Here is a 25,937-nt window from a genome sequence, read left to right on the forward strand (position 1 = left end):
AGTATGCAGTGAGACCCTGTCTTTATGAAAGATCAAATAAGGTGGCTTAACAGACAAGGCTTGTAACTCCGATACCCATCTAGCTTATGTGATAGCCACCAAGTCTTCCAAGACAAAAATTTCAATGAAGATGTGTGAGAAGGTTCAAATGGGGAAGATGTCAGTTTGGACAACACAAAATTTAAATCCCAAGAAGCCACAGGTTCTTGGGGCAGTGGCCTCAACAGACTGGCTCCTTTCAAAAAGGTCTTGCATAGCTTATGAGACATTAAATTGGTATCTGGAAACCCTAAATGGAAATGAGAAATAGCCGCCAACTGAACTCATAGTGGCAGCGGCAGATACTTGCTGAAAAAGCTCGGAGAGAAATTCCAAAATCACAGGGATAGAAGCAGTAGAGGGATCTACATTCATTTTCTGTGCCCAAATAGAAAACTTTTTCCATTAACTGCCATATAGTTTCCTAGTTGAAGGTTTAAGGGAGGACATAAGGATATGCGACACTGAGGAAGATACATTGTAAAGCCTGACTAGGGATGAAACTGGAGCAGCCACGCTGTCAATTCGAGGGTGTGGACTGAGGGATATAGCGAACCTGACATGTGAGTCAGCAGATCTGGAGCTGGGTCCAGAATCAAAGGATCGTCCAGGAGAAGAGCCTCGAGGAAGGGGAACCAAACCTGACAAGGCCAGTAAGGAGCAATGAGGATTAACTTGCATCCCAGCTGTCTGGCTTTCTGAAGCACTTTGGAAATGAGAGGAAATGGAGGAAAAGCATACAGAAGACCCAGGGGCCAATCGTGAGCTAGAGCGTCTCTGGGTGTCTCCCCCGGAGGGGGAATGAGGGGAAAAATAGCTGCTGCATTTCGCATTGACTGGACTGGCAAAAAAGGTCGCAGCAAGGCTGTCCCCATTTGTGGCAAATCTGTTCCGCTGTTTTGTGTTTCAGAGACCACTCATGAGGCAGGATCGCCCGGCTGAGCTTGTTGGCTATCACATTGGTCGTCCCTAGAATGTGCGTTGCAACCAGAAAGTGCTGGGAAGAACTCGCCCATTCCTAAACTCTCATGGCCTCTCGACAGAGTGGGTAAGATCTGGTACCACCTGTTTGTTGATATACCACACTACAGACATGTTGTCAGACTGTATTGCAATAGTCCCTAGAGAAGAAGGTCTTGAACTGCTTGCAACACCAGGAGCACCGCCCTCATCTCCAGAACATTGATATGCAGGTGAGCCTGGTGTTCTTGCCATGTGCCTTGGATAGTCCTGCCGAGAAAATGCCACCCCCCCCCACGCAATCTGGAAGGCATCCGTGGCCACAGTGGCAATGGATTTGGCAGGAACAAAGGGGGGCGTCCATCGTCAACTTGTTGGGTGCTATCCACCAAAGGAGGTGCTCCTTGCATGATTCCGTCAGCAGAACAGGGTGACTCAGCGAAGATATTGGAAGGACCATTGGAAAGACAGAAGCCACTGGAGAATTCTCATGTGCAAACTGGCTAATGGTACTAATAGGATGGTGGATGCCATAGCCCCGAGGAGCTGAAGAACCCACTTTGCTTTGACCTTCCGCAACGGGAGAAAAGGTTGAATTTGAAAGATTAAATTTTGTGCCCTTTCGGCGGGAAGACGAGCTGTCATGTTCACTGCGTCTACCTCTGCACCTATAAAAATCACAGATTGAGAGGGCAATAATGCAGATTTTTCCCAATTTTTGGAGATCCCTAATTGAGCATAAAGTTGAATAATGGCGTCCCTCTTTTGGAGAAGTAGATGCCTGGTGGGGGCAGTCAGGAGCTAGTCATCCAAATACGGAAACACCCGGAATCCCTGATGTCTCAGGTGAGCTGTAACTACTACCATGCATTCGGTGAACACCTTGGGGGCTGTGGTGAGACCAAAGGACAGAGCACAAACTGATGGTGACTAGCTTCCAGCCGGAAGCGTAGATGGCTCCTTGACGCCTTGTCCATTTTTATATGGTAGTAGACATCCTGGAGATCTATTAAGCACATCCAATAGTCTTTCCCTAACAAAGGGAGTATTGACTGCAGTGTTACCATCTGAAACTTGTCCTTCCTCATGGATTCGTTTAATCTGCTGAAGTCCAATATTGGCCTCCAGTCTCCTGTTCGTTTTGGGACTAAAAAGAACCTGGAGTAAGTTCCGGATCCTATTTGTTCTGCTGGGATGGATTGGATGACTCTTTTTAAGAGCATCTTGTTGATCTCCACAGTTGTCTGATCCATAAGATTGGGTAGTACATCTGGGATCTTCTTGGGGAAAAACGGTGGAAGGGAAAAGGGCATGATATAGCCTCTGGTAACAACTCTTTGTACCCACTTGTCTTGGGTTATACTTAGCCAGGCTTCTGGATACAAAGAAATGCGACCCCTGACCGGCCCCAGAGAAACGCAGTTGGGCCCCATGTCAGGCCATCCCCAAAAGGAATCACGACCTTGTTGGCATTGCGGACTGCCCCTGCCTCTACGGCGATGTCTCCCATTTTCTCCTCCTCCTCTGCCTCTGAAGGAGGCTTCACCCTGTGTGTCTGGAAAGACCCTCTGTGACTTCTTGAACCACATTTTACCGCCCCTTTGACCTTTAGGGTGTGGTCTAGAGGGAACAGTAAAACGTACTCCCAAGGCAGAAAGTGTCTTTCCTTCTTGCTCACACCGAGTGAGTGTGTCCTTCACCTTAGATTCAAACAATGAGGAACCATCAAAATGGGGCATTGGTGAAAGTGGACTTGAAAGGTTCCGCAAAATTACACAAGTGCGTCCAGGAGTGATGCCTTAGGGCAACTCCTGAACCCATTGCTCTACTCGCTCCATCAGCCGCATAAGAAATAAGTCGCATGGAGGAGTTAACTATACAATTTAAGGTGGACAACTGAGCAGAAATCTTGTCAGGGACTCCCTCAGTACATATACCCTGTATAGAATCACCTAAATCCTTGAGGAGATCCCTCTGCAATCTCGTGAAGTGAGTGAGATAGTTCAACGATCAAAGAGTAAAAGCCGCTGAACTGAAGACACGCTTCCCGTACCTGTCCATCTGTCGAGACTCCTTATTCGGAGGATGGACAGAAGTCATCTCAGCAAGCTCCTTCTTAGTGGCCGCCGCCACCACCATGGCATCTACGGGGACACTTTTGGACAAAAATTCTTTACCTGGAGGGACAGAAAGAAACTTGTTGGGTCTCCTAGGGGCTGGCTCCATGGCATCAGGAGTATCCCACACTTTTCGACTAACTAAAACCATCAGTTCGTCAAAAGGTGGAGACACCCAAGAGGCAGAAGGTTGAGACCCGAAAGCCTTCAGCTACACAGACTCCTCTTCAGAAGGGTTGACAGTGGGCCAGCCACACCTCTACTTAAGGATCTCCAGGATGTCCATGAAGGAGACATCATCAGAGGACAACTTGGGGGACCCTTCAGACTCGAGGTCAGTGTCAGATGTCAAAGACTCATCCTGGGAGGCAACATGCTTCCTCTTGCATGTCTTCTTCCTGGGGGGCTCTTCAGAAGGGTATTCCGGGGAGGTCAAGGAAAAGTGGGGGCCACCAGCCAGTGGCTCCAGATGCTGAGGGTCTCTGCTGTTTCCGGACAGAGTAGGGGCCGAGACCGAAGTGGGTGCTCTAGGGGGGAGAGTGCTGGTACCCCTTAGTGGCAACTGGTGACTTGGACAGCACACTCCTCATCTCAAATGCCGACCTCTCCGGCTCTGAGGACCTCTCCCGCTCCAAAGAGACCAAGGATGTTATCGGCTCCGAGATAGATGCAGGATCCGAACTCGCCCTAGCCTAAGCACTGAGAGGGAGACTCGGAACTAAAGAAGACTAATTCCAACCTTCCCTGTTGGCACCGACCAGAGAGCTTCGGCCCCTGGAGTCAACGGATGACACCAAATGTGTTGGAGCAGAACCTGGCTCCGAAGAAATCACAAGTGGAGCTGGAGCTGAGGGTTCCACCAATGGCACCAAGCCCTCCAACTCTGACAAACCAGCTTATCTTGGAGGAAGAATAACAACTGAGGATATAACGGGCTCCAGAACCGACTGGGTTGGAGCCTACAACAATTTAGATAGAAACTAAAACGAATAAAGTGCAGACCAAGGTATAAATCCTCCGTTGCTGAAAAAATATAAATAACTGAAATAATGTAGCACACAGGCGACGGAATAAACCAGGCATGAACCAAACCAAAATTTGGCAATAACCAAAACAAGCAGGCACAGTCACTATTTCCTTCAGTAGTTAAAATCAGACATATCAGACATCAGGATGAAAGACACAGTCACAAATTCACAAATTCTTCCAGTAATAAAAACAATCCAAGAAGTTTTATTGTAACAGAAGGTAAGCGCTTTCGCAGTTAAGCTTCATCAGACCAAGTACAAGATACTGAAATGCACTCCATTTAAATACATAGTAATAAAACATCACCCAATCACAGGGACACATTAATTAAATTCATTGGGACTAAAAGGCAACACTCACTGCAAGCACTGTACAAGCATAGAAATCTACGAAAAATAAATATAAATATCAAAAAGCAGTGTGTACAATACATCCAAACACACATATAAATGTGCTACTCTAATAATACTCTCAAGTACAAAAGTAAAAAACACATAAAAGTAAAAATAAATAAAAAATGGAACAAATATGACAACAACTACTATTGACTGTTCACTTCTGAAGTCTTCTTTTCTTTAATAAGGGCTTAATAGAAGCCCTCTCATTCAGGTCTTTCCCTCTGTCCGCACGAAGCATAATAATCCAACAAGTCTCCCGGTGTTCAGTGTGTGTAATAATATGACCTTCCCTAATACTAGGAGAAAATAGTCTCAATGACCCTAAAATTAAATGTATGAGATTCCCCCAGTTCCAGAACATGTTTTGAGAGTGCATTGTGTAAAGAACCCTTCCTAATGTGATAGATGTGCTCCCTCATCCTATCACGAAGCACCCTGTTGGTCTTACCAACATAGAAGGAGCTACCGACAACGCACTCTGCTAAATAAACAACATGGGGAGTCATGCAATCCGCATAGGCATGAAAGGTAAATTCTCTACAAAGATCTGGATGATAGAAAGTCTCAGAGGTATTAATAAAAGAACAAAAGTTACAATCACCACATGACACAGTGAGACCAGTAGAGGCCATCGTGCTTGAACATCTATCATGGCAAAGAAGGCTCTTCAAATTTTTTCGGTTTTTAAATCGAAACCTAGGTTTTTCACCAACAATCTTACTGATATCGTCATCTACCTGTAAGATGGGCCAATGCAGTGCAAATAAACTAGTGATATCTCTGTGGTCACTGGTATAAAAAAGGGGGATCCTAATTCCACTTGTGCTAGGCCCATTACCACTAGTTGCACCTGTCTCACATATTGGTCCAAAATACGGACATGCTGTTGTGGACCTTAACTGATCTATATTAGACCAATGTCTATTAATCTCATCAAGACTATAGCCCCTAGCTAATAACTTCTTTTCTAAGCCTCTAATCTCTTCCAAGAAACCAGCCATAGTAGGATTTAATCTAGAGGCTCTCATTCCTTGTCCTTTAATTAAATTCTGAAAAATATATCCAGGGTGCATGCTGGACCTAAACAAAAAAGCATTCCTATGGCATGTTTTGCGATGGACACCAGTACTGATTGTGCGGTCATGTAATTTCTCAATATAGAGGTCTAAAAACTCAATGTGGGTAAATGACCAGTTGAATGTAAACTTCAGACAGTTAGTCAAACCATTCATGGTCTCATGAAAATCCACTAAGCTCTCCAATGGACCTCTCCATAACAAAAAGAAATCATCGACAAAATGCCGATAGAATAGGACATGCTCCCTAAAACCTTCAGTGGCAAACAGGATGGTATTCTCCCAATGTGCAAGAAACATATTGGTGTAGCTATTGGCACACGAGGTGTCCATAGCTATGCCATGTTTCTGTAAATACATCTCACCATCAAAGGTGAAAACATTATTTTCAAGAACAATCTCTAAAAAGTAACAAATTAAGTCTACCTGGGTCAAGGTATAATCACCATGAAGCAAAAGGTATTCGTGTATGTACTGGATTCCTAACTCATTAGGAATCAGGGACTGTACATCAAAAGTTACAAAGATGACATCACCAACATCAGGAATGCCCCTAGTGCATTCATAGAGGTCTAACAAAAACTGTTTTGAATCCCTTAAAACCACTTGATTTAAATTAATGACTGGTCTCAACATATAGAGTGAAAGTGGCTCTGTGACCCACCCTCCGCTTGCCACAATAGGTCTCATGGGTGGGTCAGTGGGATGTTTATGTATCTTTGGCAAGCCTTGTATGAAAGGAATCAATGGATTAACTACCTTCAGAAAAGAAAATACTTCTTCAGTGATAAGATGAGCAGAAAAAACATCAAATATATTATTACTCACTGATGAAATTACCCTATGTACATCTTCACTACGACACTATTTTAGACCTAAAAGTGTTTTGCAGGAGTATTATGCTACGTTTAATGTATGGTGATATAGGCCCAGGACATGCATCTAAAAATGACGCTGGCCATTACTCTAGCCTCAAAAAATTGAGTAGTTATGTCCCCAGTAATCACCCTTTGGTGGAAGCGTATTTGAAACTCACCGAGGAAGATATCTTCAATTTTTATGATAGTCGGAATAACCAGAGGATATACTCTAAGTCCAATCTCTCATATGCTGAAAGGACAGCTTTGAGAGATTTACAACAAAAGTTTTATTGTGATCCGTCCAGCAGATAAAGGTGGCCTAATCGTTGTGATGGATTGGTCCCATTACTGTCAGTCTATGACTTCTATGTTAGGTGATTGTAGCTTTTATGATAAGATAACTATTGAAGATGTATATAGGGTAATTTCGTCAGTAAGTAATAATATATTTGATGTATTTTCTGCTCATCTTATCACTGAAGAAGTATTTTCTTTTCTGAAGGTAGTTAATCCATTGATTCCACTCATACAAGGCCTGCCAAAGATATATAAACATCTCACCGACCCATCCATGAGACCTGTTGTGGCAGGCGGAGGGTGGGTCACAGAGCCACTTTCACTCTATGTTGAGAAGTTTTTGAGACCAGTCATTAATTTAAATCAAGTGGTTTTAAGGGATTCAAAACAGTTTTTGTTAGACCTCTATGAATGCACTAGGGGCATTCCTGATGTTGGTGATGTCATTTTTGTAATGTCATTTTGTAACTTTTGATGTGCAGTCCCTGTTCACTATGATTCCTAATAAGTTAGGAATCCAGTACATACACGAATACCTTTTGCTTCATGGTGATTATACCTTGACCCAGGTAGGCTTAATTTGTTACTTTTTAGAGATTGCTCTTGAAAATAATGTTTCCACCTTTGATGGTGAGATGTATTTACAGAAACATGGCGTAGCTATGGGCACCTCATGTACCAATAGCTACGTCAATATGTTTCTTGCACATTGGGAGAACATCATCCTGTTTGTCACTGAAGGCCTCTACTCCTGGTTTCACTGTGTCATGTGGTGATTGTAACTTTTGTTCTTTTATTAATACCTCTGAGACTTTCTATCATCCAGATCTTTGTAGAGCATTTACCTTTAATGCCTATGCGAATTGTATGACTCCCTATGTTGTTTATTTAGCAGAGTGCGTTGTCGGTAGCTCCTTTTATGTTGGTAAGACCAACAGGGTGCTTCGTGATAGAATGAGGGATCACATCTATCACATTAGGAAGGGTTCTTTACACAATGCACTCTCAAAACATGTTCTGGAACTGGGAGAATCTCATACATTTAATTTTAGGGTCATTGAGACTACTTCTCCTAGTATTAGGGAAGGTGATATTACACACACTGAACATAGGGAGACTTGTTGGATTATTATGCTTCATGCGGACAGAGGGAAAGGCCTGAATGAGAGGGCTTCTATTAAGCCCTTATTAAAGAAAAGAAGACTTCAGAAGTGAACAGTCAATAGTAGTTGTCATATTTGTTCCATTTTTTTATTTTTTATTTTTATGTGTTTTTTAGTTTTGTACATGAGAGTATTATTAGAGTAGCACATTTATATGTGTTTGGATGTGTTGCACACACTGCTTTTTGATATTTATATTTATTTTTCGTAGATTTCTATGCTTGTACAGTACTTGCAGTGAATGTTGCCTTTTAGTCCCAATGATTTTAATTAATGTGTCCCTGTGATTGGGTGATGTTTTATTACTATGTATTTAAATGGAGTGCATTTCAGTATCTTGTACTTGGTCTGAAGAAGCTTAACTGTGAAAGCGCTTACCTTCTGTTACAATAAAACTCCTTGGATTGTTTTTATTACTGGAAGAATTTGTGAATTTGTGACCGTGTCTTTCATCCTGATGTCTGATTTTAACCACTGAAGGAAATAGTGACTGTGCCTGCTTGTTTTGGTTATTGCCAAATTTTGGTTTGGTTCATGCCTGGTTCATTCCGTTGCTTGTGTGCTACATTATTTCAACAATTTAGATAGAGCAGACGACTTCAGCAGTCAAAGGACCACCCTTTCCATATCTTCTTCCAAAAGGCTCCTGGAAGACCTGGAGGACATAGTCGGGGATATTGATCTTGGAGGAATAGCAGGTTCCATAAATTCAGTGGTCGGCTCTGACAAACTAGGATCCAACCCTGTCACCACAATGCTGCTCTCAGTCGGCTCCGAAGGCGGTGGAGCCAATGAGGCCGATTTTGCCACTTTAGGAGACGGCTCCGAGACACCAGCCGGTGCCAGAGAAGGTCTTTTCGAAGATTTAAGACTTAGCAGATTTAGTGGACTTGGAAGAAGAGGAAGAGCTGGACAAGGCTTCCTCAAAGGAAGGCTTTAAAAGACCCTTTAGAATTAGCTTGTTCCTCCTCTCCTGGAACACTCTAGGGGAGAAGGCATGACAAAACAAGCAAGTCTCTTGCAAATGGATGGCCCCTAAGCAATAGACACATAGACCATGACCATCCATCAATGACATTTTTTGGGAGCACTTCATGCATTTCTTGAAGCCCGAAGGCTTGTGCTCCTTAACCTCTTTAGACATAACACACAGACGTAGCCCTGAAGGAGAAGAAACACCACAAGGACTAGGTCTTCTAACTAAAATGGTCTAGCCCACAAAGGAAGGGGACAGCCAGGTCTTCTAACTTAAACAGACCAGCAAAAACTCACACACACACACACAGATGACCCTTATTCTGCTAAGGATTAACAGAGGAAGCTGAAACTGGAGTTTGAACAACGAACTCTACCACTGCAAAGAATCAACACCAGCGGATAACCGCCAAAGCCAAACAGCTCTACGAAACTATAGACTAGAAACGCTAGCGTTATTTCAAGCTATCAGCACTAAGAATAAATCTAAAACTGGTACACAGGATGCCACAAAGCACACTAACAGGCCCAAGGCCAAAGCTTGCACCAAGGGGTGCAAAGGAGCTAATTACCTAAGAATTAATAAACCTACACTAACAAATACTAATGCAACAACTATTGTGCTGTACTAATTATAACTCTGAACAAGATTTTAAGCAATATTAGCAAGAAAAAAGTTAACACATAGCCAGAGCCAAGAGAAGCACAACTGAACTCATCAATGCGGCAAACAAGATCTGGGGTTTGTACTGGTGCACTATGGGATACCTGCTTAGCCACGAGCCAACCAGAAGTCTTCGAGCTTATAAATCGGCCGAGTCGGAGCCGAGGATCGGCTCCGAACCCATACGTAAAAATGAAGGTGAGATTGGACTACACAACATCTGCAGTTGTGTAAGCTGAACTTACCATTCAGTTGATGTTGAAAGATCACTGCTGCATTAGCCTTAGCTGTATAGGTTATAGCCTGCCAAGGCTATAACAGCTGGCCAGCTTCCAAAGCTTCAGAGCACTTTCCATGGACCCAAAATGTCAAGCAGCTTGAGCTGATCCGACTAAAAAACAACTTTGGCTACAAAGCCCTTCACAGACTTCCTGCCAGCAGACACAGGGAGGCTAAGGCCTGAAAGGGCAATACAAGGAACATTAAAAAATAAATGCCTACACCCTGGCATAAAAAAACACACCAAAAAACAAGGGGATGGAGACAGGGAGCAGGTACTGCAGCAGTGATCATTATGGTCAGTTCAGCTTAAACACGTTACTATGTTCTTTATATTGATCACTGCCACAGTAGCCTTAGCTATATGGGTAGACTACCATAGCTAGCTATATTTGGGAGGAGGAAGAAGGGTCCCAGAACACCTGGAGAATAGTCCTAGCAAAACCTGATTTGGACCTGCAGAAGGAATCAAGCCTACAGTGCTTTGTAAAAGTATGCAGAGAAGACGAAGTAGCAGCTTCTGGAATCTAACCCTTTTCAAAAAGCCATACATGAAATGAAGGCATGGCAGAGTGGGTATTCACCCTGCCTGGAACAGATTTGTTATGGGGAGGACAACATAAGGTAATAGGCTTTGATAAGCATTAAGAAATTGCCTGTTTTGACACAGGTTCTCCCTTTCTTATCTTCACAAGAAATTAACCACTAGCTGAAGATTTGAAAGAGTTAGCTCTGTCCAGATAGTACCAGAGTCATCTGTGAACACCCAAGATATGGAGTATCCTTTCTCCCTCATTTTTAGGTTCAGGAAAGAAAATGGGGAGATGGATCGTTTGGCTTACAGTAAACTCGAATACCACTTTAAGCATAAAAGAAGGATTAGTTCTTAAAGAAACCATTTCCCTATATTAAATGAAAAAGGGTCGACTCACCATAAGAGCTTGCAATTCAGATATCTTTCTTGTATAGATCAGAGCAACCAGTAAAACTGCTGTCTATGTTAAGAACCACAAGTCAGCCAGATTAGCCAGTTAAAAAGAGCAAGTGTTCGCTTCTCTAACTCAAAATTAAAATTCCAAGGAGGGGCCACAAGTTTTCTTACACAAAACCCCTTTTAAAAATATTTTGACATGAGACTGCACTGGAAAGATGAGGATCCATGGGCAGACATGTTGAAATGGCAGATAAATGAACACTGACAGAGGAATAAGAAAGGCCACAAGATAGTAACTCATACAAACATTGTAAAACCAGAGAACAATTAGCCCTGAACTGTGGGCTGGTTATGTTGTTGGCACCAACTAGAAAACATTTTGCATTTGCTAATATATGACTTTCTAGCAGCAGGCTTTCTTGCCTCCATTAGTACCTGCTGCATGTCCTCAGTAAACAGGTGCCTAAACAGAATTAAGATGCTGTCATCCAGGCAGTTGATTGAAGATGACTGACATCAGGGGTATAGCAAACATCCCTGTTCTTATTTGAGTAGATCTAGTCTGTGAGGAAGCTTTTAAAAATGGCCAGGAGCAATTATCACAATAAGAGAGAACCACAGAAGTACTCTGGATATTGGGGGAAAAGGATGGGACAGCACTCAGTTACATTCCTGTCAAAAGCAAAGAAAAGCCATCTGTCTTCCAGGTCTTTTTCCATGAGTCCTGGAAAAGAATCTTGCCAGTTGATTGCTCAGAGAGAAGGCAAAGAGGTCTACTTGAGGAACTCCCCACAGATGAATCAAATCTTGGAAGACCTCATGATCTAGTTTCCATTTGGGAGGGTTTGCCCTTGTCCTGCTCAGCTTGTTTGCAACATAATTTTGCACTGACAGAATGCATGATGCCTGTAGAGTGAGACTGTGCTGTGAAGCTATATCCCAAGCTAATACTGCTAGTCTGCAAAAGGGGTACAACCTGGTTCCCCCCTTACTTGTTGATGTACCACACAACTGTGGTATTGTCTGTAAACACATGAAGAGGGCCCAGGGACCAAAGATGGTTCAGAGAGTGTTGAGTGCCTTTATCGGGACAAGCATCTCCTTGATACTTATGTTCTTGGCATCTGTCCTTGGTGTCCCACATCTGCTGCACTTTTATCCCTCCTGAAACTGTTCCCCAAGCAAAGTCCAAAGTGGCTGTGTTGACTGACTGCTTTGGAGCAGGGAGGGTAAAGGGGAGACCTGGATTTAAGGATATCTGTTGTCTCCCCCAAAAGATTTCTCTTCTGACAAACCACAGCACTGGGATTTGAAAAGATAAACGTTGTTGATGCTGGGACCGAAGAGATTTCATATACCACTATATTTTTCTCAAGTGGAGTCTTGAAACAGTTGTCATTACAATCATAGTGGCAACGAGACCTAAAATCCTGAAGTATTCCCAAAGTCTAAGTGGAAAACCATAGAAAAAGATATAAATAAAAATCTACTTTTTTCCTTGTGGAAGAAAAGCTCTTTGAACTGAAGTGTCTAGCTGATACACCAGGATACAATCCTGTGTGAGGGAGTCAAGAAAGACTTTTGAATTTATTTATTTTACATTTGTTGACCGGGTATGTCTGACTGAGCCAAAGCCCTTTTTCAGCAGAGGCCTGGGGAGAAAAGCTCCAGTACATACATATAACATTTGGTCATTAATTACAGATATCATAAAAGTGGCATTTTTGAGAGTTAACAGATTACCTTTATCACCTCATGTAAAAAAACAGCTAGACTGCAGCCACGACAAATTTTTAAAAGAAGCAGTTAATATAAAAAAGTAAACATTAGAGAAAGAAGTTTTTTTTATTTTTTATTTTTTTTTACAATTATTCTAACAGGATATAGTACAAGTATAATGAAGAGGAAGAGAGGTGAAGTAGAAAGTTTTCAAGGAGGGTTTGAGCATTGGCAGATCCATTTCCTGTTGAAATATTATTTTACAGTTACGTTAAATTGTTTGGAATGCATGTTTGTTCGAATTTGAGGGGAAGTGTGTTCCATTTAATAGAGGGATGGTAGCTGTACAAGTTAAATCCAGATTTAGATTTAGGCTTATAGCTTTTTTAAGAGGTCTAGGGAAGAGCTTCGGAGGTTTCTTGAGGGAGGATAGTGGGAGATGAAAGAGTGTACAGCTGGACAGAAGGATGGCTGGTAAAGAATTGACTGTATGGTTTGGAGCTGAGAGAGAAGGAGGAGGTGGGGCAGTTCTAGCCAGTTTAAATATCTTAGAGACAGTGGTGCGATCTATAGGATTGTTGGGTTGCAAATCTAACTACTTTGTGGTATGTACTCTCAAGTCTAGTAAGCAGAGAGGAGTTTAGGTTAGTAAGGATTTGTGAGCAATATGTTAAGCAGGGAAGAAGGTAGGCATGAGTGAGGGCTATACTAGCTTCCTCAGTAAGAAATGTGTTATTTCTATACAGTAGACCTAGTTTAAGGAGAGTTTTCCTGATACAATTATTTATGTGGAGGTCGAATTTTAGTTGGTCATCAATTGTGATACCAAGGAGTTTTGAGCTAGGCTCAACTACAATAGTCTTGTCGAGTTGATTGGATAGTAAAAGAGGTCTTTATGTGGTTGGTTGTTTTAGGGAGGAAGAGTAGGGGTTTTGTTTTTTTAGGGTTGTGGATGAGTTGGTTGTTTGAGAGCCATGTTTCTACTGAGTTAAAGGATGAATGGGTAGCTGTTAAGAGTTCAGAGTGAGAGTTAGCTATTGTTATGACTGAAGAATCATCAGCATATTGTATAATAGAAGAGTGTGGGCAGGAGGTATAGAGTAGGTTTGTGAAGATGTTGAAGAGTAGTGGCCCTAGAATGTTCTCTGGGAATCCCAACTTATATAAGAGATCTCTCACCCAAGAGGCAGATTCATGACAATATAAGTAAGTCTCCTAAATATTAAAAAATGTGGATACCCTGCAGCATGCAAAGAACTATAACTGTAGCTAGACACTGTGAACACACTCAGCACAGTGGCTAGTCCAAAGGGTAAGGCAGGGAACTGAAATGTTATCCAGACAGACAAAACCTGTAGAAACATCTGAAGTCTGGATGAACAGAGATGTGATAAGCATCGTTTAGGTCTAGTGTTACCAGAAAACTTCAGAGAGGATGAAGAGGTAACAGGTTGTAAAGTGACAGAATTTTGAATGCGAGTACTAACACACAAAGATTTAGGAAAGAAAGATCCAGAACTGGTCTCCAAGCATCTTCTTTCTTTGGCACTAGGAACGTCCTTCAATAAAAAACTTTCCCCACCTGGGAAAGAGGAACTGGCTATATCACTCCTTCCAACAGCATGTGATGAAGAACACTGGAAACAATAGAATCTGATCTGGAGGATGAGGAATGACCACCTGGAAAGGAGGAACTTCCTTCCAATGCTATCTGAAACCCTGATGAATTATTCCCAAAACCCAGTTGTCTGAAAGAAATGGTGTCAGTGCAAAATGGAGATTGAGACTTTCTGGAAGAAAAAGGGACCAGCGTGGGAGGGGATCACCAGATCTCTTGAACAGTCATTCAGACCAATTTATTAAACTGTGCTTGGTTTTAAGAGGTACGAGATTTCTTTTTGGACCCCCCTTGCCATTTCTTCATAAATATCCATTTACCCAGACAATCCCTCGGACAAACATGGAAAATGGATTCTCTGCATCATCTTGCCCCTTTCATCACACTTTTTGATCACCTCTGCAGCATAGAGGCCAAACAGTAAATCTCTATCCAATGGTGAATTTAAAAAGTCTCACTTTTAACATCATCTGTGAGGTTCTGAGACTGCAGCCATGCAAACCTCCTTAAAATAGTACCAGTGGCCATATCACTGGAAGTCGTATCAATAGCCTTTCACACTGCAAAAAAAAAGTGACCCGTGCAATAGAAGAAACTAAATTTAAAGCACATTTTCCTCACAAAAAAAAAAACTGCTGATAAAACATTCCTCATACTTACCATAGAAGCTTGACAATTCAAAAGTCTGAAAATCAAAGCTGCAGAAGTATACACTTTTTTTCTGATACCTTGAAATATTTTTCCCATCCTTATCAGAAGCAGTAGGATTGGAATTAAAGTATTTAACAGCAGTGGAATCAACTAAAGCTATAGCTGCCAGGACAGATTTGGGAATAGGGTATAAAATTTAAAAAGGTTGGGGAACTTTGCACATTGTGTCAGCTTTTTTAGGGACAGCTGGATATCAAGAAAATTGCAAGCACTAACACAAAGATCCTGTAATGCAAACAGAACAGGTGGAATGTGTGTGGGTTCTGGAACATTCTTCTGTTAACAACTCACAGTATTTTCTGAGGAATGAGAAACCTTAGTGTTTTCCCACTGAATACACTGGCACATTCTAGTAGTAGTCTCAGAGAAAGAGAAACTCCCACAAGAAGAATCAGATGCTGAGTTCTACTCGAGTCTCAATCAGAAATCTGAGGGGAAAAAAAAACTGTATCATCCTTGTATCTCCCTGCTCAGATTCAGAATCGTGAATCTCTTCAGGAAAAGAAGAATTCCACTCATTCTTTCACCTGAAACTACTTTACAAGGATCAACAGCCTGAATTAAATCCCGAGTCAGAACCAGCAAACTACACCAACCCATAGAAATTTGAGGAGGAGTAGATACATGCTTGGATTTCTTTTTTTATGACAGGAAAAATGGGACCAACCGTTTTACTAATGGCAGCAGCTGCTTCCCTAGGGACGAGAACAATACTTTGACACAACAGGGTAACCTTTCCTTTCCCTCTCTCAGGACTGACAAGAGTGGCCGAAGACTCCAGCAGCAACACAGGACATGGCTAAACCGGGTCCATAATGGCTGTAGGTGTTACACCAGAGAGACAGATCCGGGGTAAAAGATGAAAAGTCTAATGAAAGGCACAACAAATGACCACAGTAGAATCACCCACCTGTGGTTGTGGCAAATTGCTATTCTGTTGTGGAGGCAAAGGCTGTTTGCTTAACTGTTTCTTTTTGTGGTTGAAAGAAGGACCAAATGTAGAACCAGTAGTCTGTTCCATAATTTAGCCAAAAATGGTGCCTTTTTCCTGGGGAAGACCAGCAGTAACTGCTTGTAAACACTACTATTCCACAAGTTACTTTTTTGACAGTAAAAACACAGCAAAAAGCAATTTAAAATACTACATCAGCCCCCCTGCCCAAAAAAAAAATAAACACAATTTCCCCACAGAAAAAAATGTTTTCAGTTCTTTTACACTAACAGAAAAAAAATCAGTGCTCCATTTAAAAGTGCATTACAGTCTCAAGACAGTCTGTTAAGAGAAAACTCCTAGTTTTAAAATTTTTCTAAAGAGAAAGTAATAAAACATCAACAAAATTAAGAAAACAGAACTATTTCCTCCAAAGGGAATTTATCTGCCCAGAAAATGAAAGCACAAGCCGACTGTCGATCCTCAGAAAAGCCTCGGTGAAGTGGAGCCTTCGGTGACAATAAAGCTCTGAGGGGCTTTGTGCCCAAACTTGTCTTTTAGTCAGCTCAGCTTGAGCTGCTTGAGAGTTTGCAAGAAAAAGAGTAAAAAGGATTAGTCCACATAAAATCACTTCAGCTAGCAGATCTAGGAGACTCTCTCCCTGATAACCTCCATGTGGGAGGGTTGAAGTTTCAAGTAGTTTATTGTATCACAGTTTTGCTCTTTATGATTACTGCACTTACACCTGGTGGCACAGGGAAAGCTGCTTGATAGTTTGCACATGTGGAAGGTGCCCTAAAGCCTTGGAAGCTGGCTGGCTGTCATAACCATGGCAAGAGGATGGAACCCACTTCAATACGTTAATACCCATCTACTGAACTGATATGTTACATGCTATACTTCTTCCCAGAAGACAAAGTTAAAAAAAAAAAAAAAAAAAAAAATCACTGCTGGTTTCTGAACATACTGATGAACATCCAAAAGTTACAGTGATCATACCAATATCTGGAGACAGTGGAAAAAAAGGAGCAAGGCTATAGGATTTTACAAGTGGATTATGAAGTATTGGTGAGAGGCTCAAACACAGGAATACAGAAGTGAAAGTTGCAGAAAAGAGTTTGAGGAAGATGCAAGAATTTAGAAAAAGGAGAACAGCAATATGACTACAAAGAAAGGTAATATTAGCAGTTGGATTAAAGATGTAGTATATAAGAGGTGGTGGGTGGACAGTGGAGGAGACAAAGGAGCAATATGACATGCAGCTATCAGAAGGGGTCAAGAGGTGGCACAGAGACTTTTTAGGTGCTCACCATAAAGAAGAGAGGGTGGGAAAGAGAGTTATGGCCAGGTTGAGCAAAGAGAGGAGGAAAAATCGCAAAAACTGGGGAGAAAGACAAAGTACTGGATTGAATATTTTGCTTCAGTAGTGACAGGTGGTTGTGCTGAATGAGTAAACTAGGGAGTGCAGTTGACAGACACCAGAATACTGAGAGAAGTCGCTTCCTTTAGAATGGATAAAGCACAGAGGCAAAAGAACCTACTTTCCATGGTCCTCCAGAGTATGGACAGTGTGTTGGCAAATCCTACAATACTTGTCCCTCCAGAAGTAGCCAAGGACTGGAAGACAGCAAGTATAGTACATTTGCATGCAGCAGGTATACAGCAAGCACAAATTCAGACAGCAGCAGTCTTGATAATCTGACAGCAGTGACAACGAATATCATGGACAGAATACTGTGTTAAAAAGGATTGTCTGACAAGACAATCTCCATGACAACAACAAAAATGGCTTCCTTCACCAGAAGAAACTGTTACTCAAACCTAATGCAGATTACGACTAGGTCACATGAAAACTTTACAAGGGAGTAAAAAGTAAAGTGATCTGTCTGAATTTCAGCAGTAGGCCTTTGGCATGCTCGAGTACAGGCAGCTGCTGGAATAGCTGGAAAAGGGTGGGCAGGGTAGGATCCAACTAAGGAACTGCACTGCTGCAAAAATGGTAGAGCACAGAGAAAGATGTGGTAACAGGACATTATAAATAAGGAATGCGACTAGTTTGGTATCTTAGGAGTAATCCCAAATCCAGCACTCTTCAGTGTGTTATTTCAGATATATTTGAAAGGAGTGAACAAATTCTCTACTGGTGACACAAAATTAGGTGCAGCAATAGAGGATATTGGGAAAGAGAATATCCAAGGATTTGCTAATAATGACAAGGTAAAATCAACAAGTTATACATGAGGTTCAGTGCAGCCAAATGCAAAGTACTGAACCTGAGACACAGCAGCAATGCTGGTGTGAATTATCAGTTTGGGGAATAATGCTGTTTGCAACAGAGCAAAAAAAAACAATCTGGTGATCTTTATCAAATGTAGACTGGACTAACAGGAACAGAGTGAGAGTGTAGTGGCGGCAGTCAGCAAAATGTTGGGGTGCACAGCAAGAGGGACAGACCACAGAAACTAAGATACAGCTTTTCCTCTTTACTTCGTTACTGTTAGGCTGTATCTTCAGTACAATGTACAGTTCTGAAGGCTAAGCAAGAGGGACACCAAGCTAGTGAAAGCAGTCCAGCAGTCCAGAAGAAAGACACTAGGAGCGTGCATGGGACAGAGAGGAAATGACAATCAGAAGAGCTAAAGCTCCCATCGCTATAGACTTAAAGTCTGCAGAATGCACCCAAGATTACATCAGGAACATGTGAAGAGGTTGCCCTGAAAGGAGAGACAGGAATGAGGACAGGTTCTTGTGAAGCAGACAGCAGGTACAAATTACTCCCTAGATCTGTAAATGTTCTTCCTAGCTGAGAGAGGTAAAGACTAACAAAAAGGATTAGTGCAGTAAGTACACTTATACTCCCACACACTTTAAACTTGGCAGATTATATAGACACAAACTTTACAAGGATAAGTCCACTAAAAAGGCACTTGCAAACAGTGTCTTTATCCCATCCCTCCTTCATGGAGACCCCATCTTTACCAACCTCCACCAAGCTCTCAAAAACAAACTCCAAGCACGCTACCACAAAATGCCAAATTTGTAACTAGCTCACCATACTGATTATGTCACTGTCTAGCTCTTAATGAACTTAACAGACTACAGGTTCTAACAATATCTCAATTTCACCCAATTAACCCTAGCTCATAAACTAATTTACAAACCAAATAGCTGCCCTACCCTTCAGGACATCCTACAACCCTACTCCCCACTCCAAAATCTATGATCGTCTAACAAACAATTTGTAACCATTGGACGGCGCAGTGGTGCAGCGGTAGCGTTGTCGCCTCACAGCAAGAGGTTCTCTGGTTCGATTCTCGGCTGGGGTGCCTTCTGTGTGGAGTCTGCATGTCCTCCCTGCGTTCGTGTGGGTTTCCTCCGGGTGCTCCGGTTTCCTCCCACGTTACAAAGACATGCATCTGGAACCTTTCTCCCCGGGCCTCCGCTGAAAATTGGCTTCGTTCCAAGTTGGACTTTCCCGGTTAACAATTGTTAAATAAATAAAAAATAAATAAATAAATAAATTGGGAAACTTAATAAAAGAGCTGGACACGGCCTCTACTCCTATGCCATAGCTAAGATTTGGAATGCTCTTTCCTCTGAAATCACCCTCCTTGACTCATTAAATGCATTCAAAATATCTCTAAAGAAATACTCTCAATCACATCTGTCCTTGTACCAAAAACTATAGGACACCTTAAATAAACATTTTTTCTTCTCTTTTCTCATCTTTTGTTCCTCCATCCTTCTCCTACCATATCTCTTTCATCTATCTTTATCTTTTATACCTCCACCCCCCTACTTCCACATCTCTCTCGTCATAACCAAGCTACCTTTTTTTTTTTTTTTTTACTGGCATCGTCATTCTCTACCTCCAAACAAATATTACACCGTTCCTTACTATACTTCCACTCATATTATCATGATGAGTGTACCACATATAGCTTATATATTATTGTGTCTTTCATGTTATTCTGTTTGTAGCAACCTACCAACTTTATGTTGTTGCACTAATTAAATAATTTAATGTATATTTGTTTAATTTTGCTCTGTATATTCATTTGCATGGCATATTTGCCATTTAAAGTATTTTTGTTAAATTTTGCTCTGTATGTTCATTTGTATGTCTTACTTGTGAAGGATTTCTGCCTGGGCCTTCACTGAAAATGAGTTTCTGACCCAGTGGACTTTCCGGTTAACAAATGTCAATAATAAATGACTAAATAAAAGTATTAGACATAAATCCGATGGGTGCATGTTTGAAGGCAATTAAGGGGCAAACTATAAAGGCTTACTGCTCTCCTCTGTTATCAAACAAATGTAATCTAATCCTTCTGTCCATCCAATATGCATTTGACACATGAGTACAGCATCCAATACTAAGACAATTCAGCACCACTAGTCACATCCCTCCACTCAGCCTATACTCCCAATCACCAACAAACCCTTTTTGTCCTCTCCAGCCAGATTTACACCCGTCTAACCAATGTACCACCAACCCTTCCCTTTTATGCTTCCTTAACAGTCTCATATGTGTTAGCTGAAGGTGCTACTGAAATCCAAATACAACACATCCACAGGATCTGTCTATCACCACCTCATTTGTCAACCACTTAAATAACAGATTAGACCAGTCTTACGAAATTTAGTCTAGACTGTTTATTTTCTGAAGGCTCTTATCCAAGAAGCATGTCAACATCTCTCAGGATTTTTTCCCCACTGGTGAGGTCATTAAAACTGCCCTATAGCCTCTGTCTCTTGTACAACTCTTGACATCAATTATTGATGCTTTTCTCCATTTGGTCATAACAATCCTTCCTCCACAGGTCTGCAGAACAAACCATGAAGGGATCCAAAAGTACCTCACCAAGTTATGCTGGCTTATACCAAACAGCACACCTACAACTTCCTCTATAGTTTGCCTTGTTGCAGAAATACCACATCCTAGTACCCTTAGTATGTGCTCACCCAAATCAAACTGATGGAAACCACATTACTTACAACCAACAGATCCCCACTGTGCTTCTTAACCAATAAATTGTGATAAAGGCAAACAGAGAAGGCTGACACTGCTACACAGGAAAGTGAGGCTAGCAATTAATAAAAAAAGAAAGGGTTTACAAGAGGTGGAAAGGACAGAACTGAGAGTGAAAGACACAATACTCAGACACCAGTACAAGAAAAACATAGTTGCTGAGTGCAGTAAATATAAACGTTGAAAGGGAGTTAACAGATGAGATTAAAAAGAGAAACACTGGCTTTTTTTAGGTTCACAGCAAAATTAAGGAAGGAGGATACAAACCCAGGCAAGTGAACAAAGATAGAAGGGAAGACCATAAAAGGCTGAGAAACAGCTTAAGTCCTGAAAGGATACTTAGATTTAGTCTTCACAAAATAAAGTAATCGAAGGGTACTGTGCCAGAAGAGAGGCAGAGCAAAACGGGGGAAAAATGAAATAAGGAAAAAAAAAGAACAGCAGAGCAGAAGGGAGGAGTTGACTGCCTTTACTTTTACTGTTTGCTAATAATGGGTGGGCTGGTCTGATGACCATTTTCAGCCATGACGCAAAAGTAGAGAAACAAAAGCAAATATTCAAGAAGCATACAATATACAAGAACAAATGCAAAATCAAATGTCTGTTTAAGGGTCTTTGAACAAATGTAGGTTTGCTGCAGATCCTTATGCTTGTTACAGAGCCCTGCACACACAAACAGTGCAGAGACAGATTTAATAGTACAACCTAAGCCGTTTACAATTATTATAGTATACACAAAGTCCATTTTGCATTTCAACATTTCAGGAAATAAGCATGACAACAAGCAGAGAAAGGACCGCCATGCCAGAGGTTCTATACTGTTAGAATTAAACATTTCATGGTGACTGTCTTGCTGGTAGTAGTATATTGTGTGTTATCAAAATGGTACAGTTGAGTCTAACTCAGAAGCTGCTGTTAAAATAGGGATAATTAGTATGGCATATAAAATATTGTATGCTAACTATAAGAATCAATCAAATCGGAATAGGTTAGAAAAGACTGGAGAGAGAGACTACTGGAAAGGCAATTTACAAAGTAAATTTCAGGAGATCTGTATGTCTACCAATCATGCAACAAAGTTCAGATTTAGAATTTTTTCTTGGAAGTGTTTACATAGATTAATTTTATATCCCAATTAGACTGCAGAGACTTTTTCCTCAGGTAGACAGCAAATGTTGGAGGTGTGACGGAAAACAGCAGCTAACTAGAAATGTGTTTTCTGGGAGTGTAACAAGTCGACATATTTTAAAACTTCCTACAGAGTATTGTTAGAAATGCTGTGTGAGTCAACAGCTGTAACTAGGAAAATGATTCTTCAGTTAGGACACAGAATCTGAATTGTCCATACGTAGTATAAGGCCTTATCTACTGGCTACAAAAAAAAAACACAATTACTAGAAAATGGAAATCAAAATCTAAACCAACTGTAATTTATAAATTGATTACTATAAAAGAAAAAAAGTAGATGTAGAATATTCACCAAAATGAAAGGAGCAAATTAAACAAATAAATGGAATTTGTGGGACAATACATGCAGAATAATATGCTCAAGAGGAGGAGTGAGGTTTAAGGGACGGCAATAATTGAGAAATTTATGCAATGGTACACTAAACTGTTAAAAAGAATATACATAATGTATAACAATTGAAATGTTAATATAGTTTAATGTATGTGTGCCTGCATCTTAAGTAATACTTTAATAAAGGTATTTGAAAACAAAAAAAAATACAACTTGTAGGAAAACTTGTTTTAAGAAAGTGTACATCCTTCATTTACAAATACTTATCTGAACAGTCACTGAACAATGAGGTGACAAGTGTCTTACCATTATCTTTCCTGTCCATTAATTACTCCAAGTAGGGCAGAATATCTTGCTACCTGGAAAAAAGTTACAAAATTTAAAACAGATAATTTTAACAAAAACAAATCCACTTCACATGTTTATGAACAAAACACCCAATAAAGCGTTACCTCAAGGAGTCCTTTCTAACATAAGCTTTTGAGGTATTCAGTACTGGGATGTTATCAATTTGATTTTTCATAACAAGAAGGACTTACAACAATGTTAAGGCAAAAAGTAAAACACCAGAAGGAAATACAAATGATTTTTAAATATTGTGACTTGTATAAATGGAATGCATAATACTAACAAATACTTAGCCTTCCAAAATCAAACCGCACAAAAAAAAAATTCAGTGCATCAAGTCGTCTTGTAACAAGCACACAGTGAAAAATGGCAACTAGATGATCATTGCAGAATACATCGAGGAAGACCTAAAAAGTTACGTAAAATAAAAAGGGACTACTATAATGAACAAAATTCACCTGTCTGATTTCAGATCAAGACATTATCTGCCCTTTTAAGCGCCTTAATATTTCACCAATTCTCGAGCCCTACATACACAGCCTTTTCCACCTGTCTGTCTCATGTGCTCCTGAATGCCTCTGAAGATTCCTTGCCTACCACTCATTCAAGTAGTCTAGTCCATGGGTCTATGCGTTCAGCCTCCCTATGGGGAAGGAAAAAAAGAGAGTAGGTCTGGAGATATAAAACTAGTCAGTTCCTACAATCTGCTGCCTGTGCCTCCTCCTTCTCCACTCTGTCCTACCTGTTCAGAATTATCCCATCTCCTCAACATGATCTTGTGTACAAATTCACATCCCAAAGTCTCTTCTGATCTCAACTATGAACAGCTCTCGCTACTCCAACCTCTAGTCATACTCCTCCTTCTTCCAATACTGGCAGCACTACCCTAAACTTCATCCAGCAGGCTAATGGCCTTTTCCTTACATGGTCTCCAGAACTGCACATAGTACGTGAGCTGTGTTGTAGACTAAATGTCTTTCCACTGCTTCAGCAACCTAATCCCCTGTAGATATACCCAGCATTTTATCTGCTATTACTACACTAATACTGCGCTCTTGGTGGTACAATCTGTCAGTAATCAAAACTCCTAGACCTTTTTTTTTTCCTGCTCTGTTGCTGCTGTCAGTTCTAATCCTCCTAGCTTGCACTTGACACCATTGTTGTTGAGGCCTAAGAACAGTATTTTGTGTGCATGTGTACTGAACCTCAACTACTACCTTTCTATCCACCTGGTCAGCCTTCCTAAATCCTCTGCAGGACTCTACCCTACTCTCCACTATTGCACTTATCCTGTGTATCATCAGAAAAGAGGTTGAACCTTGTTATTTCCCCAGATGTGTTGGGTACAAACACAGAAGAATAACAGACCAAGGGCAGACCAAAGTGGTTCTCTTCCAGTCAACTTGCTAATTCTGGGGTCTGTCCCTTTCACTACAACCCTCTGTGTCTTACAAGTCAACAATGCAGCTATACATTTCCTTAGCCTTGGGCCTACTCCCTCAATCTCACCGGTTTTCCTATCAGCCTTGCTTAAGTCCAGTAAACTACATCTGCCTGCACTGCCCTCCCACATTCATCTATATCCCAGTAATAGAACTGGATAGTGTTTGACATGACAGGTTTTTAAGGCCATGAACTTGCATAACTGGCTGTCTCCAGTCTGCTATTCTCTGAGTGAAGCAAAAAGATGATAAATGCATAGTGATGAAAGGCAAGGATAATAGTATAACAAGTTAGAAAACAAGATGTCTATTTTTTTTTTTTACTTCAAAGCATATAAAATGCAAAACAGAATAACATTTTTAACTAGTTTCTCAGCACTCAAATGTCTTGCTGCTGTATACTCTTCTACTGTCAACTTGACTGTATATTTTTAAATAAAAATATTCATTAAATAACACTTGGTCTGCTTTAAACTAGCACAAGGTAATGTAATTTAGCAATATAACCAATATACAAAAATTATTAATTAGTAAAATAACAAAGGAAAGACTGCTATGCTGTTAATCAACATACAGTCTCCCTTCTCAGTCTGTTACACTGTAGAATGAGTCTTTCAAAACCACTTTATTCTCATGAGAGACTTATGTAATGGCATCACTTATTTAAAAAGCACAACTGATGTTAGTGTTTTCATATCTTTGCTCTCATGCCTCCGACACTAAAGACGGCAGACCTGTCACCCCTTCTGTGGACATTCCTCTCGTTCTTCAGCAAGACATCTTCATTCGGAGACTACAGTCAGGCTATCTGGGGGCAATGTCTACATGGACTACTGTCCACAGCCTTTATGTTATATATACATCTATAAAAGAACATAAAAAAGCCAGAAAATGTGATTATTTGATGATTTCTGAATTCAGCAGTTGCCAACATTGAGTCTGTGGGCAACTACTATAGTCCTTACAGCAAAATCTGCAATATATTTTATTTGGGGCAATTTTATCATCCTTATCCATTTGAAGTATAACAGTGGTACACTGGTGGGGTATTTAAGCATGCAAGGAAAAATGTACTTCCATGCAGAAAACTGTGTTTGCATGTCTATGTGTATTTGTTTGTAAAAATATATATTTCTATCTACCAATATACATATACATACAGTAGATATAAAAAGTGCACACACCCGTGTTAAAATGCCAGGTTTTTGTGATATAAAAAAATGAGACCACAATAAATCATTTCAAAACGTGGATCATAGGAGATTACTAGGCTAATGGCTCTGAGGCCCTTACAAGCCTAGCCAAGAGTTTATCCCCAGAAAAGAAAAGTACAGTTTTGTACCTACCATAAATGTAGATGTCCGATAGGTATGCATGTGCAGTCATAACATATGGGTTGTCCTGCCTCAGGCAGCCCTTCGGTCGGCCGGATTCCAAAGTCTGGGTCTGGCCTCGGCTGATGTCACACTTTCCCCGACGTCAGAGCTTCTGGGGTATAAAGGCTTCAGCCAACGCCATTTTCCTCAGTGTTTCTTGCCCCAGATGCCAGGTGCCCTCTAGGAAGGCTAAATTTGGATAAATGTTGAATGTTCCAAACAGTAGCAAAAAATATAAATATATACATATATACAAACAAACAAATACACCATAATAGATTCCCCCAGCTAGCTGAAAGAGGGGTAAGTACCCTAGGAGTACCACAGAGGGGAAGGAGGGTGGGTAATCCTGACTGCAGATGCATACCTATCAGACATCTACATTTATGGTAGGTACAAAACTGTACTATGTCCTTCAAGGATGCATCTGCAGTCATAACATATGGGTAG

General features: G+C 40.9%; 1 protein-coding gene across 1 annotated transcript in view; it reads right to left on the reverse strand.

Annotated features, from left to right (window-relative positions):
• The window catches only part of KIAA2026 (KIAA2026 ortholog), a 961,657-nt gene that overhangs the window by 754,493 nt on the left and 181,227 nt on the right, over positions 1–25,937 (reverse strand). The window contains exon 2 of the mRNA XM_044067194.1: positions 22,628–22,680. Within this exon, the coding sequence (XP_043923129.1) occupies positions 22,628–22,630 (3 nt within the window). The 5' untranslated portion in view covers positions 22,631–22,680. The remainder of the gene's footprint in view (positions 1–22,627; positions 22,681–25,937) is intronic.

Source organism: Protopterus annectens, chromosome 3.part1, assembly GCF_019279795.1.
Source record: "Protopterus annectens isolate FY-2018-M chromosome 3.part1, PAN1.0, whole genome shotgun sequence".
NCBI lineage: Eukaryota > Metazoa > Chordata > Ceratodontiformes > Protopteridae > Protopterus > Protopterus annectens.